General features: G+C 35.0%; 3 protein-coding genes across 3 annotated transcripts; 1 reads left to right on the forward strand and 2 right to left on the reverse strand.

The window, feature by feature from the left end:
- Positions 1–71: 71 nt before the first annotated feature.
- LOC113496591 (DNA-directed RNA polymerase III subunit RPC8) lies at positions 72–1,909 on the reverse strand. Its single transcript, XM_026875866.1, has 4 exons — positions 1,483–1,909; positions 1,201–1,384; positions 936–1,076; positions 72–631 (listed from the first exon to the last, which is right to left on the reverse strand). Exons 1-4 carry the CDS (start codon positions 1,591–1,593, stop codon positions 420–422), a joined length of 648 nt encoding a protein of 215 aa, XP_026731667.1. The 5' UTR covers positions 1,594–1,909; the 3' UTR covers positions 72–419.
- Positions 1,910–2,180: 271 nt separating this feature from the next.
- Positions 2,181–8,216, forward strand: LOC113496549 (ecto-NOX disulfide-thiol exchanger 2-like). The gene is made up of 10 exons (XM_026875808.1): positions 2,181–2,361; positions 2,557–2,709; positions 2,795–3,429; positions 3,948–4,172; positions 4,275–4,458; positions 5,433–5,539; positions 5,874–5,993; positions 6,238–6,381; positions 6,564–6,707; positions 7,017–8,216. The coding sequence occupies exons 1-10, from the start codon at positions 2,355–2,357 to the stop codon at positions 7,206–7,208; spliced, it is 1,911 nt and encodes a 636-aa protein (XP_026731609.1). The 5' UTR covers positions 2,181–2,354; the 3' UTR covers positions 7,209–8,216.
- LOC113496558 (dynein intermediate chain 3, ciliary) lies at positions 8,037–11,422 on the reverse strand. Its single transcript, XM_026875819.1, has 11 exons — positions 10,880–11,422; positions 10,592–10,739; positions 10,260–10,515; positions 10,073–10,182; positions 9,776–9,927; positions 9,572–9,706; positions 9,418–9,499; positions 9,005–9,183; positions 8,795–8,927; positions 8,608–8,712; positions 8,037–8,498 (listed from the first exon to the last, which is right to left on the reverse strand). The coding sequence occupies exons 1-11, from the start codon at positions 11,092–11,094 to the stop codon at positions 8,295–8,297; spliced, it is 1,719 nt and encodes a 572-aa protein (XP_026731620.1). The 5' UTR covers positions 11,095–11,422; the 3' UTR covers positions 8,037–8,294.
- Positions 11,423–11,486: the final 64 nt, after the last annotated feature.

Here is an 11,486-nt window from a genome sequence, read left to right on the forward strand (position 1 = left end):
AGTTAAAAAAAATATTGTTGCATAAAAACAAATTGTTTCATTTTCAAACCTATTTATTAAGTTTATTCTTTTAATATTGAATACTGTAAGTTGCTATTTATTAGATTTAAATGTTACAATATTGGATATAGAAATTATTACTCGTTTTTATTACAATAGACATCAAAGAACTACATGATAAATTATTTAACGTGTTTCTCATTTAAAATACAATAACATCAAAATGCTATCAGAGACAAAAAGGTTACATGTTCTTTAGGTCTGACAATGAAAGCTGCTCAGTATAAATATTGTTAACTCTAAAATACCATTTAATAAGTGACTATAATATTTACAATAGGTTGAATTGATATGGATAATGGGCCTCTCTTATTTTATGGACCCAAAAAATTGTAAGAGATTTTAAAAACTACTTTATTCTAATCCGCATTATCCTGTTCTTCATTGTCATCACCATCATCTTGGTCTGGAGCCTCCCACCAAGAGAGAAGTCCTAATCCAGGCTCATTAATACCTCCGATTATCCTGTAAGGTGCTACAGTTTGCACTGTAGTACATTCTGACCCTGGAGGTCCAGACGGCAAGCTCTCTTCAAAAGCTTCACTGGTGACACGAAATCTTATAGATTCACCTAAAACATCACAACAGTTGTACCAAACAAAAAGAGAAACAGACAAACAGTTACAAAATCAATAAGTAGTGTAATTGTTCAGAACTGTTGATTGTGAAGATCATCAACTGTTCTATTTTTATAGCTATGCAAAGGTAAACAGTCAAAAAGAATCTTAACCTTGGTGTCTTTTTAGATTTATTACAAACACATATTTTATGAATAAACAACCAAATTATTTCAGCGATTGTTTTACATTTTATTTAAAAAAGTGAGTTTTAACACAAAGCATTTTCCTTCTTTTGAGTTAATAAACAAATTTTACCAGAGTCCATAAACAAGTCATGTTTTTCTCCATCTTCTTTGGGATATTCCCAAACCCAAGCTTGATCAGTTTCATCAAATCTAGAAGGATGCTGCAACGCATTGACGGGAATCAAAATGTCATCAAAAAACCCAAGGGTCACTGTAAAGAGATAAATACTTATGACACTGATAATCCACATCACAGTAAAACATAACTAATAAGTATAAACTTAAACTTTAACAATAATTTGATTTGACCAATCACTATGTATATGTGAACATACCATGTACACCTTCCCTGCTACAATTTTTAATTTTCCCTATTAAGATTTCTTCGATAACCGGCCGAAAAACAATAACTCTGAATTTAGCTTCTGTGTGTGACGAACCGTCTCCGGGAAAGATATAGGAATGTCCAATCTGTGTTATATCACACAAAGCTATGCACAACCCGACATTTAGCACAACCTGAAAATTTCAAATTAAAACTAGTTAATAAATAAACATTTAAATAAATATGTGCTTTATGGCATGAAACATAGCAAAAAATAAGGTTAGAGACATACTTTATTAGCAAGTTTCCTATTTAACAGCGTTGCTATTGACTCTGATAAACTTTGGTGAAAATTCTCTGGGCTAATTCTTATCACATCTTTCATTTCCGATAACACAAACATGTTGATTGTTATAAAATCACAAATTCTTCAAAGTATAACTTATTTATATTTTAATCGTTTAAAAATCAATAACATTCGCGGTCTACACGTCAGTCATGACAGTCTATGGCTGGCCAGTTTGAAAAAAAAAAGAAACAAAACATGATTCATCCAACAGATATTGAAACCGTCGAAACCAAACCAAATTGAAAAAAAAAAATAGCTCAAAACACTGTTTCAAGCTCCTTGCTAAATAGGACGGCTATTTTAAATCTATAAATCGAAAGACGTATTTTTAAAACAGTCTGAGTCAGAGCTAGTCCGTTTCTATGTTTTTCTACACCACTGACTATAACATTGAGTGTGTTCAGTTCACTACAAGAACCGATTTGACACTGAGCCAATAAAAACAACGAAATTGTAATTTAAATATTTTAATAAAATATGCTAAGACAAGCTCTTTTGAGAACCGAATGTTTGTAATATACCTAAATATTCGTTTGAAATTCTGCTCATGGATCAAAAATAATAACCACAGTTTTTTACTCTATTTGTCTATTACTGGTGTCTTATTGACATTTGTACCAGTATTTTAAGTATTATCTATGTTCTTTACTTTGTCTGAGAACTTACACCAAGAATGAAAATAACGAGTTGAGACTCAAAAATTGATTCCTCGTAAAAATACTCTGATCAGTTCGTCGGTTCATAATTAGAATAAAAGTAAAAAAACTCAGCATTACCAAAACTGAGAAGTCACCAGTCCATAATTTTGAAAAGCAATGCAAGGTTGGTTTGTTCTAAGTTTGGTAACTATTTTTGAAAATTGAAACAAAGGATGCTTGATTTACATGTTGATTTTTACTCTTGTCTCTTGCTGCTTAGTTATTTTAATAATAACAAAGTGAGCTTGTGCGAAAAAAAATGTACATAGAGCCCGTGTTAAAAAGGCGTTTGCATAAACACTTTTTCTGTTACTTATAGGTATGGGTAACAATCGTCGAGAACGATCAAGATCGCCTATGAGGATCGACACTGGAGGCCGCAGACGAGACATAAAACCCGATATTTCTAAATCAAGTGAAAGCAGTATGCCTGTTATGAACCCCATTATGATGGCTAATATGTATCCACAAGGTAAACAGTTCATCCATCGTCCATATTATTATTTATTGTAAATTTAGATTAAAAAAAATAATTTTGTAATTTTGCTTTGTTGCAGCTAACATGATGATGGCCAGTGGAATGTACCCGAATATGATGATGCCAGGAGCAATGATGAGTAGTGGTATGATGCCTGCCACAGGAATGGACATTATGTCCGGAGCAAGCATGGAAATGGTTCCACAGGGGACTATGGATGTATCAGCAATAGCAGGGCAATCTATGGCACCAGCACCTGCCTCTACCATGGATATAAGCATGATGGGTGGCATGATGGTAGATCCTACAATGATGGGAATGTATTCTAATATGGGTGGAGATCTTTTGCAGGATAAAAAGGAAATAGTTTTTAAGCATGCAATTCTTATACCACCAAATCCTGCTGCACCACAGCCCCCAAGACGGACAAAACCACCTGGTTGTAGAACCATTTTTGTTGGAGGGTTACCTGATAAGATCAGAGAAAGTACTGTGAGAGAAATTTTTGAGACTTATGGCAGAATACATACACTGAGGCTATCCAAAAAGAATTTTTGTCACATTCGTTTTGATAGAGAAGAATGTGTTGATCAAGCTATGATGATATCTGGATATCGTATTAAATTGACTGATGTAAAAATTGAAGATGACATAAAAGATGAAAGTGATCACCCTCCCACCACTTCCGGTTGGTTACATGTAGATTATGCTCTGGTAAGTTTAATATTCAAAGGCCAATCATGCTTGTATTTTATTTAGGCCTCATTTTAATCAACTTTAATAAGTATTTGTCTAAATGTCACAATATAAATCTGTTAAGACTATCAGATAGATTTACCAAAAAAAAAGAATATGTTTTTTCATTTTATCACATCATTAAAACGACACGAAGATTAAAAGCACTATGATGAAATGTATGGAAGAGACGTCACACAAGATTTTAAATGATTGTGTGAAAATAATATATGAATCCAATATTTTTTGGACATCTGTTTAAGTTTGGGTTCTAAACAGGTTTGGCAGACTAAGCAGATTTTTTTTGTCAAATACCCTATAGTATATTACCTTTGATGGACTAAATAGACTAGTTAATTTTTATACCTTGTTAACCTGAACTTGATTGTAGACTCTTAACCAGATATTTGTAAATATGTACTGAAGTGAGTTGTCCAATAACTTACCTTTTAATCTAGTCTGGAACTCTTTTTGATTGTAATTTAATACATATTTAGAGCCGAGATGACCAGAATGATTATGAGCGGCGACAAAGGCAAGTTATGCGCGCTCAACAGGCACAGATGCAGCAATTGAATGCACAGAATGAAATTTCTAACCGAGCTACAACCACTTATAGAAGATCACCATCACCCATCAGAATTCAACCATTTTCCAATGCAGCATTGGTGCAGTTAGCAGAAAAACTTAAAAATGAAGAACACTTTTATACTACTCTACCTGTAAGTATTTTTATACGCAAGTAACGAAACTTTATCTATTCAAATAAATATTTCATTGAAAATGTTTTGTGTTGCCAGTGGTTTTACTTATAAGTATTTCAGACTTTACTGGCTTGGTTGGAACGCGGGGAATGCTCTAAGAAGAACGCAAATCAGTTTTATTCGATGATACAGGCGACAAATGCACAAATACGTAGATTGTTCAACGAAAAAATGCAGGCTGAAGAAGAACTACAAGAATGCAAGGAACGAGTCAAGAATCACATTGCCAAAATTATTGAACAACGTAAGTTAGCGAAATTGATGTTTCACTTAACTTATCTCATTCATCAAATTGATGATGGTCTAAATACAGTTATAGCCCTCTAGTCCAATGCTCAAGCTACATTACTGATTAATATTTGCAATATTTGAAGGTAAGGCAGCTCAGTCAAATGCTTATAAGACTCATGAAAATAATCTACTACAAGAAACATTAATTTTGTTATATTTTGAAACAAAAACTTTATGTTATAAAGAAAGTATAACTTCAGTTACACAGGTTATTTGTTGGGGGAAACAAAGAAGAACAAGCAATTGAGGTTCCAATTTGTTTAAATTTTAATTTGTCATCCTAATCTTGTTGGGATATAAACTTATAAATAAATCCCATGCTGATATATTTTTTCCGTTTTGAATATGATGAAACAAATTTTGTTATCCCTTGTGGGCTGTTTTTTTGCACTTGGGTTTATTATTTATTAACTTCATAATACTCAATTACCGTCACACCGAATATATTATGATGATCGGTCAGTAGTACACAGAAGATCGCCCGTGTTCACCAGCTGCCACCGGCCTCGAGTAATTTAGCAGCATAGTATTGCAACAATATCCAAGCAGAGAAGTTGGATATTTTGTAAGTTAATGGGGTTTTGACAATTTAATTTTGACTACTCACTGATTTAAATAAAATTCACAATAATTATATTTCATTAGCATTATACTGAATAGTGTAAAAATAAATTGTCAAAACAAAGCGGGTCCTGTGTGATAACACAATATAACGTCTCACGTAAGGCAAGGTGCTGCGTGTGCGCAACGTTGGTGACTGGCCCATCGGCCTCTGCATGAGATAGGTAGACGTATACTTCTGCGTGTGACTGCGACGTAACTAACCACAGTTTTAAGACCCAGGGAAGATTGATCGAGAAATTACGACGGTATGTTTTGGTCACTTGACCAAAGTCGGACCTCTTAACATAATTTTGTGAACCTCAGTCGAACAGGTGGGGAAAGTGTTTGCCGCATCAACGCATCAGCGGGTGTGGGATCACTTCACAAAACCACAGAGAAAGAACATTGAGACATGGCAGAAAATGACACAGGTATCTACAACAATTGTTGTTTTATTAGGAAACAATAAAGAGAATACAAAATACATTATTGAATGTTCGTGGTAGAGAGCTGTTTATTAAGTTGACGCAAATGAAAATTTAAAATGCTGCCTTAATGAACCAACGAGTAAGTATAAATTTACTGGGAATAGTAATCAAATGGAGAATATTTTAGGCGATCGAGAAGACAGCAGTAACAGGTAACAGTATGGGATCTTAGCTTCGCATAGTGAAACCATGTAATTTGTAAGATATATATTTAATATTATTTAAATATGGTTTAGGTTCTTGTTGTAATTGTAACAAATAATATAAACCTTTTCAGGAGTTTAATGCCCTAAAAGAAGAATTCCATGAAAAATTCTATAATGATGATGGTGATTTGAACGGCTATGGTAGTAAGATGTCATCTGATCTTCGTAATGAAGATGTCCTACAGTTAAAGGTAAAGAGTAAACATTTAAGCACGGTAATTTTCGTGGGTGACCTACAACTGGTCAAGTTGATCTGTGTGATTACGAGTTCCCACGAATTGTAGTCCTCGCTGTCATTTATACACCTTCGACAGTCGCTACGGTTAGTTAGAAGGCACTGGTAGGTTCTGACAACCAGTCTTACTGCGGGGTATTGACTAGTTTTGAATCCAATGAGAAAGGATTAATAAAAGTACTTTTTTTTTATAATTTCAGCGTGAAAATGAGAGCCTCCAATTTCAGTTAGAAGCCTATATTAATGAAGTTGATGTCATAAAACTAGACTCTCAAAAAGAAATGGAGAAATTTAAGGCTCAGTTTATAGCACGGCAAGCATTACAAGGAGCTATGGAGAAAAACGTAAGTGATACTAAGATTTTCCTTCCACTAAAGCAACAAAGAGTAAAACATAATCCAATTAATTGAAATTAATAACTCTGAAATACTAATTACTCTGTTGAGACAAGGCGATTTTTATTAATTATTTGTATGAAGATTTTTATTGAAATGCAACTACTTTTTAACTAACTACTACTTTTCAGCCACCATTACCCTCTCCCATCGTTAAACCTCCTCCTCCGCCGCCGTTACCGGAAGAGGCGGATGCTGTGGTTAATCTGAAAGAAGTTGTTGAAGCGGGGTGTGGAGAAGCTAAGCTAATCGGCATCATGTCAGCCTTTTTACAAGTGAGTCTGGATTTAAATGTATTCTTTAAGTGATTCTAAGTAACATCCTAAAAAAATCGGTTTACTGACAATGACAAAGTCCTAAGAAAATAATATATAGAATAATAATGATAGAATGGCTGCATATTTGCATTGAAAAAAAAAATCAATTGAACGTCGCTAGGTAACGCCGCATCTATTTGTGCGTGCAGCCGTCACCATCGCATTATAAGAAGTTTTCACTTTAAAAAAGCGAACAAACAGTCACGATTATAGTTTCATAATACTATCTACCGAGTTTGCGTTCTTATACTTAATTTTTGTACACAGGTACATCCTCAGGGAGCCAGCCTGGACTATGTAGTATCATACGTTAGAGCAATATTCCCGCACGTGTCCCAGGCCTCAATACATCACGTGCTTCAGAAGCACACCGACGTGTTCGAGCGTAGTACCAGCGGCGTCGGCGCTAACATCGAACACCGTTGGTCCTTTATTGCGTTCAAATCCGCACAAATCTGACTTAAAACACAACAGACACGAAGAATTCATGCATATCAAGACTTGACACTGTATGGTTTGAACAAATCATGATTCTACGCAAATATTGGTACTAGAATAATTTAAAAGTAATTAAGTATGTACGTCAAATATGAGGTAATTTTTTAATCTAGTATAGGTATATTTTTGCGTTGTTACTTCTTGCGGTTGAAATTTGAAATGCCTCTGTGACAAAATAAGGTAACTAAAAACTTTATTCATTTACGCAGGCGAAGTGAACTAGTAAAATGTAATGTAGTATTGTAGTGTTGAAAGCAATAGCTTTGCTTTGTTAAGTAGTAATATGCTACGTATTACAGAAGGCGCAAAATAATTCTGTGGCTCAGTACTGTGAGTCCAGTTCCGCACATTGTTTGATATATTTCGAAAACAAAATTGTTTTTTTTTTTGGGTCTAGCCCGCCACGCACTGCCGTCATAGTAAACAGTAGACCATTCTGTAAGCCAGGATCTACAATGAAACCAACGAAATCCACCGAAACACGGTATGTCCCAGGGCAAACGATTAACTATCTTAGAACCCGCAACGAAATTAATCACAAATTGTAAAAAGAAACAATCAATCCTCGATTGCATGCGAGAGTCAAAAAAGAAATGGCTAGCTAAATAGCAACCACGGATAAACCAATACAAATTTAAAACTAGATTTACCATTTCCTTATAGATGACGTATTTAAACCTATGATCAAAATATTTATTTACCTAGGTAGTAGATATATCAAATAAGGGTTAGATATAAGCTAATTGATAAGCAAGGAAGCTGTAAGAACGTTATTCACAGATCTACCAATTTGATTACTAGTTATTTATTATTAAAAAAAGCTGTTAATGTTGCTAACAATTAGGAAAATATACCCGCCTTTGGAAAACATTGTACAAATGTGCTTTTTTACCTGAATCCTTTATGGGAAAATAAGATACCTACCACATAGTATGTATAAGTTTTTAATAAATGTAATATTGTATTAAAGATTTGTATTTTGTTGAAAACCTAAGTAAACCTTTATGAAATGGAAGTAAAACGTTAAAAGGTAAAATGTACATTATGTTAAGGTTCTGCTTTTTGCTGTGCCTGTAGATCATTGATAGTTTGCATGTACTCTGCAGTTGCCTCCTCCAGATCTCTGTCGTTATTCGTCGGGTCGCTTTCAACGGCCTGTTGGCCTTGGTCACCTCCTTGACGCATTTTCAGTCTCAACTCTCGCATACGAGCCTCTAGAATCCTTTCACGTTTATTTTCTCGATCTAAAACCTGAGCAGAAATGTAAAATAATTTAGATCAACCTTCTTCAAAGAACTAAATGAAGTTCAAGATCGTTTATAAGAGGAACGTGTTTTGGCAAACAAATGGACTCGCTTACATGTGTCAATAATTGTTTGTCATTTTTATCAGCAGTTCCTAGGTTTTCTGAGAGTTCAGCTAAATATACGGTTCCTTTACTGCTTCCACATGCGACCAGTAGGCCCTAAAACATGTACATATATCAGTTGCTAGGCACAGAGACCGTAGCTAAATACATTGTTTGTGGAAGATACTGTGTTACTAACTCCTTCATGTGGCCGTAAGCTCAGTAGGGGCTCATCGCAGATCTGAGCCGTGACTATAGGTGCACTTCTTCTTCTCAACAAATCCCAGCAGGACAAACATCCATCCCATTGAGTTACCATCAATAAGGAAAACCTAAAAATAATAAAAAGGTCAGCAACTAAGTAAACAATATATAGACATGCGGCAAGTCCTAATATTGCAATAATTACCTAATGGGGTTCCATGCACCATACGTAAGCTTGGTGCGGTGAGAATATGTCCACAAAATGGCTGACTCTCGACAGTCTTCGCTCCAAACTCGAGCCGTCCAATCACCTACTGTCATAAAGTTTTTTGGAAATGTTGGATTTCTTTGCAAGGCGTATACTGGACCAAGATGTGCTTCGTACTGAAACAAGTTTATTCGTCCAAAATGAAGGGCATCCCTTTTCCAAACAATGGCTTATCTATCCCTTATACCCTTACTTACTTAATACCCTATCTTTATTTATTAGTCTAGTATGTGTGAGTTACACATTTGTATCATGAATTTATTATGTAAATTAGCCTTTAAATGAAATTTAATGTGTAACTGTTTGTTATTCCAACTAAATAAATAAGCAAGGACGACGAAGAAACATACCTTCGTAGGTAATTTTTCCACTGCATTTTTGCCCTTACGATTGCCACCAATTACTAAACCAGTTTCGGTTCCGACCATAAACCTGTTACACAAAATTGTAAGTTGTTTCCATATAATTAATTTGAGTGTTATATTTTTGTTACTGTTTGATTACCGTGTTGGTATAGTCGGCTCATATTCAAGGGCTGTTATGCCAATAGCGTTGTCAATACTTTGTGTATCCGTTACCGCTTTCACTATATCTATGATCATGGAGTCCGTTGGTTCATTCATGTTTCGTGTGTCCCACCTGCAACGTCGTGTGTCTTTATTAAGGTCCATTGAGAACATCAATCCCTTTTAGAAATTACAAAAATACCATTTTACAACACCGTCCGGGGATGAGGAAAAGAATTCTGCTCCAATTTTAGAGTTGATAAAAAGTACGTTTCTTGCCAAGTCCCGATGTGCTACGTGTGGTGGACAAACTCCGGCAGGATCGCCGCCTTTACGTGTGTCCCACCAACCCACCTGCAAGGATAGACTTCAAAGAGTAGCTGGTGAACCCTAGTATTTTTTACAACATCAAAGGTATAATTTAGTAATCGATTTTATTATAAACTGTAATTACTGTATTTTGTTCCTTAAACGGTTAATTAAAAGTAGATAACCCAACCTGTCCATTCATCATGCCTCCTATTAATAGATGTTGATCACGGGGATTGTATATCAAGTCGAGTAATGGTTGCGGAGGCTTAATGACAAGCTCAGGAGCATTGGCGTTCTCTGAAAATAATAATAATTATAAGCTCTTTCTTGATAGCGGTACTAAACCTTATAAAATAGTTAAATTATATTTTCACCTATATCCCAAATGTAAGAATACTGTGGATATCTTGAATTCTTAATGAGCTCGATGTCAGCGTGGGCGGCTGCTAGCTTAGCACCTCCGTCTGCCTGCCATGACAGACACCTGATCGGTCGTCTTGCTTCTGGCTCTCGGTACACATTGACCGTGTGACAACTACTATTTTCAACTGGTGGAATTGTAGGCAGTTCTGTGTAGTAGGTTTCGTACATATCTACTGCATTGTTCTGAAGTATATTGTGCTCCATACTCTGTTAAACAAAAATACAATTTTTAAACTGTTAAAAATAAGTAGTAAAATTGACGTATTTTGTAGGTACCGCTCACATGTCCCAAGTGCATGACGGCGTGAATATATGCGTCATCCTTCTCAATTTTACGTCGATACCTCTGCGTTGCCTCTGGATCGTTCATGTTTATATCTTTAGGCCAGCCACCTTCGACATGGTGCACTCCAGAACTTGTATATTCAGCTCTAAAAAAACATTAATTTTTAACACTGCTGTCTTTCGAAAAGCAAGTAAGTCATATTTGTTGCGTCTATACTTACGCTACAGAGTACTAGAAATTAGAATAGGTTGCTTCATTATAAAAGTTGATTATTATCTTACGTACCTTACAGAATTAACCCAATGTTCAGACGTGGTGCCCGTATTTTGAATGGCTACATGCACCGGGTTACGCAGAATATAGTTTTGGTAGAACGATGGATTATTAGGAATGCTGCATAACATTTCAGGACCTTGATCTTCAAACAAAGTTTGTCTTCCAAAATCTTTCCTCTTCTTTTTGTATTCGTAAACAAGTTCAGTTTTTTCTGGTTTATCCATGATTGTTTGAGTATCGGGTCAATCTGAGTCACTTTGAATTGGTTCAGTTTGATCGATAACCTTCCTGTGTTACCGCGATATGATACCTATGTTAACTTGTGTGGTCTTCTAAGAAAATACATTAATGATAATGGGTTATTATCTACTTAAGCACTATATAAATTTTACGTGATTTTATTTTTGTCTAAACCCAGATGCCATCTTGGCCTTTTAACAGCACGCTTTAAAATTGGAGGCAACAAAAAGATAAAGCTTTTAAAAAAAAATACGAGTCTATATTTAAATGTAAAGTTAAATACTAAAATTAAATCCTGGTGCATACTGAAGTAGTAGTTTTGTAGAAATAACCTAAGTATTATGTTATGTTACTTATTTTATGGTAAGACAGTAGG

Source organism: Trichoplusia ni, chromosome 1 (genome assembly GCF_003590095.1).
Source record: "Trichoplusia ni isolate ovarian cell line Hi5 chromosome 1, tn1, whole genome shotgun sequence".
NCBI classification, from domain to species: Eukaryota; Metazoa; Arthropoda; class Insecta; order Lepidoptera; family Noctuidae; genus Trichoplusia; species Trichoplusia ni.

Bases quoted from the DNA above. Each gene is read 5' to 3' on its own strand.
- LOC113496591 (XM_026875866.1), bottom strand. From the start codon at position 1,593: ATGTTTGTGTTATCGGAAATGAAAGATGTGATAAGAATTAGCCCAGAG. The intron at 1,385-1,482 runs GTATGTCTCTAA...TGAAATTTTCAG, and splicing joins ATAGGAAACTTGCTAATAAA to GTTGTGCTAAATGTCGGGTT. The intron at 1,077-1,200 runs GTATGTTCACAT...ATCTCTTTACAG, and splicing joins TAGCAGGGAAGGTGTACATG to TGACCCTTGGGTTTTTTGAT.
- LOC113496549 (XM_026875808.1), top strand. The intron at 3,430-3,947 runs GTAAGTTTAATA...ATACATATTTAG, and splicing joins TACATGTAGATTATGCTCTG to AGCCGAGATGACCAGAATGA. The intron at 6,382-6,563 runs GTAAGTGATACT...ACTACTTTTCAG, and splicing joins AAGGAGCTATGGAGAAAAAC to CCACCATTACCCTCTCCCAT.
- LOC113496558 (XM_026875819.1), bottom strand. From the start codon at position 11,094: ATGGATAAACCAGAAAAAACTGAACTTGTTTACGAATACAAAAAGAAG. The intron at 10,183-10,259 runs GTGAAAATATAA...TATTATTTTCAG, and splicing joins TTCTTACATTTGGGATATAG to AGAACGCCAATGCTCCTGAG. The intron at 9,928-10,072 runs GTTGGGTTATCT...CTATCCTTGCAG, and splicing joins GAGGCATGATGAATGGACAG to GTGGGTTGGTGGGACACACG.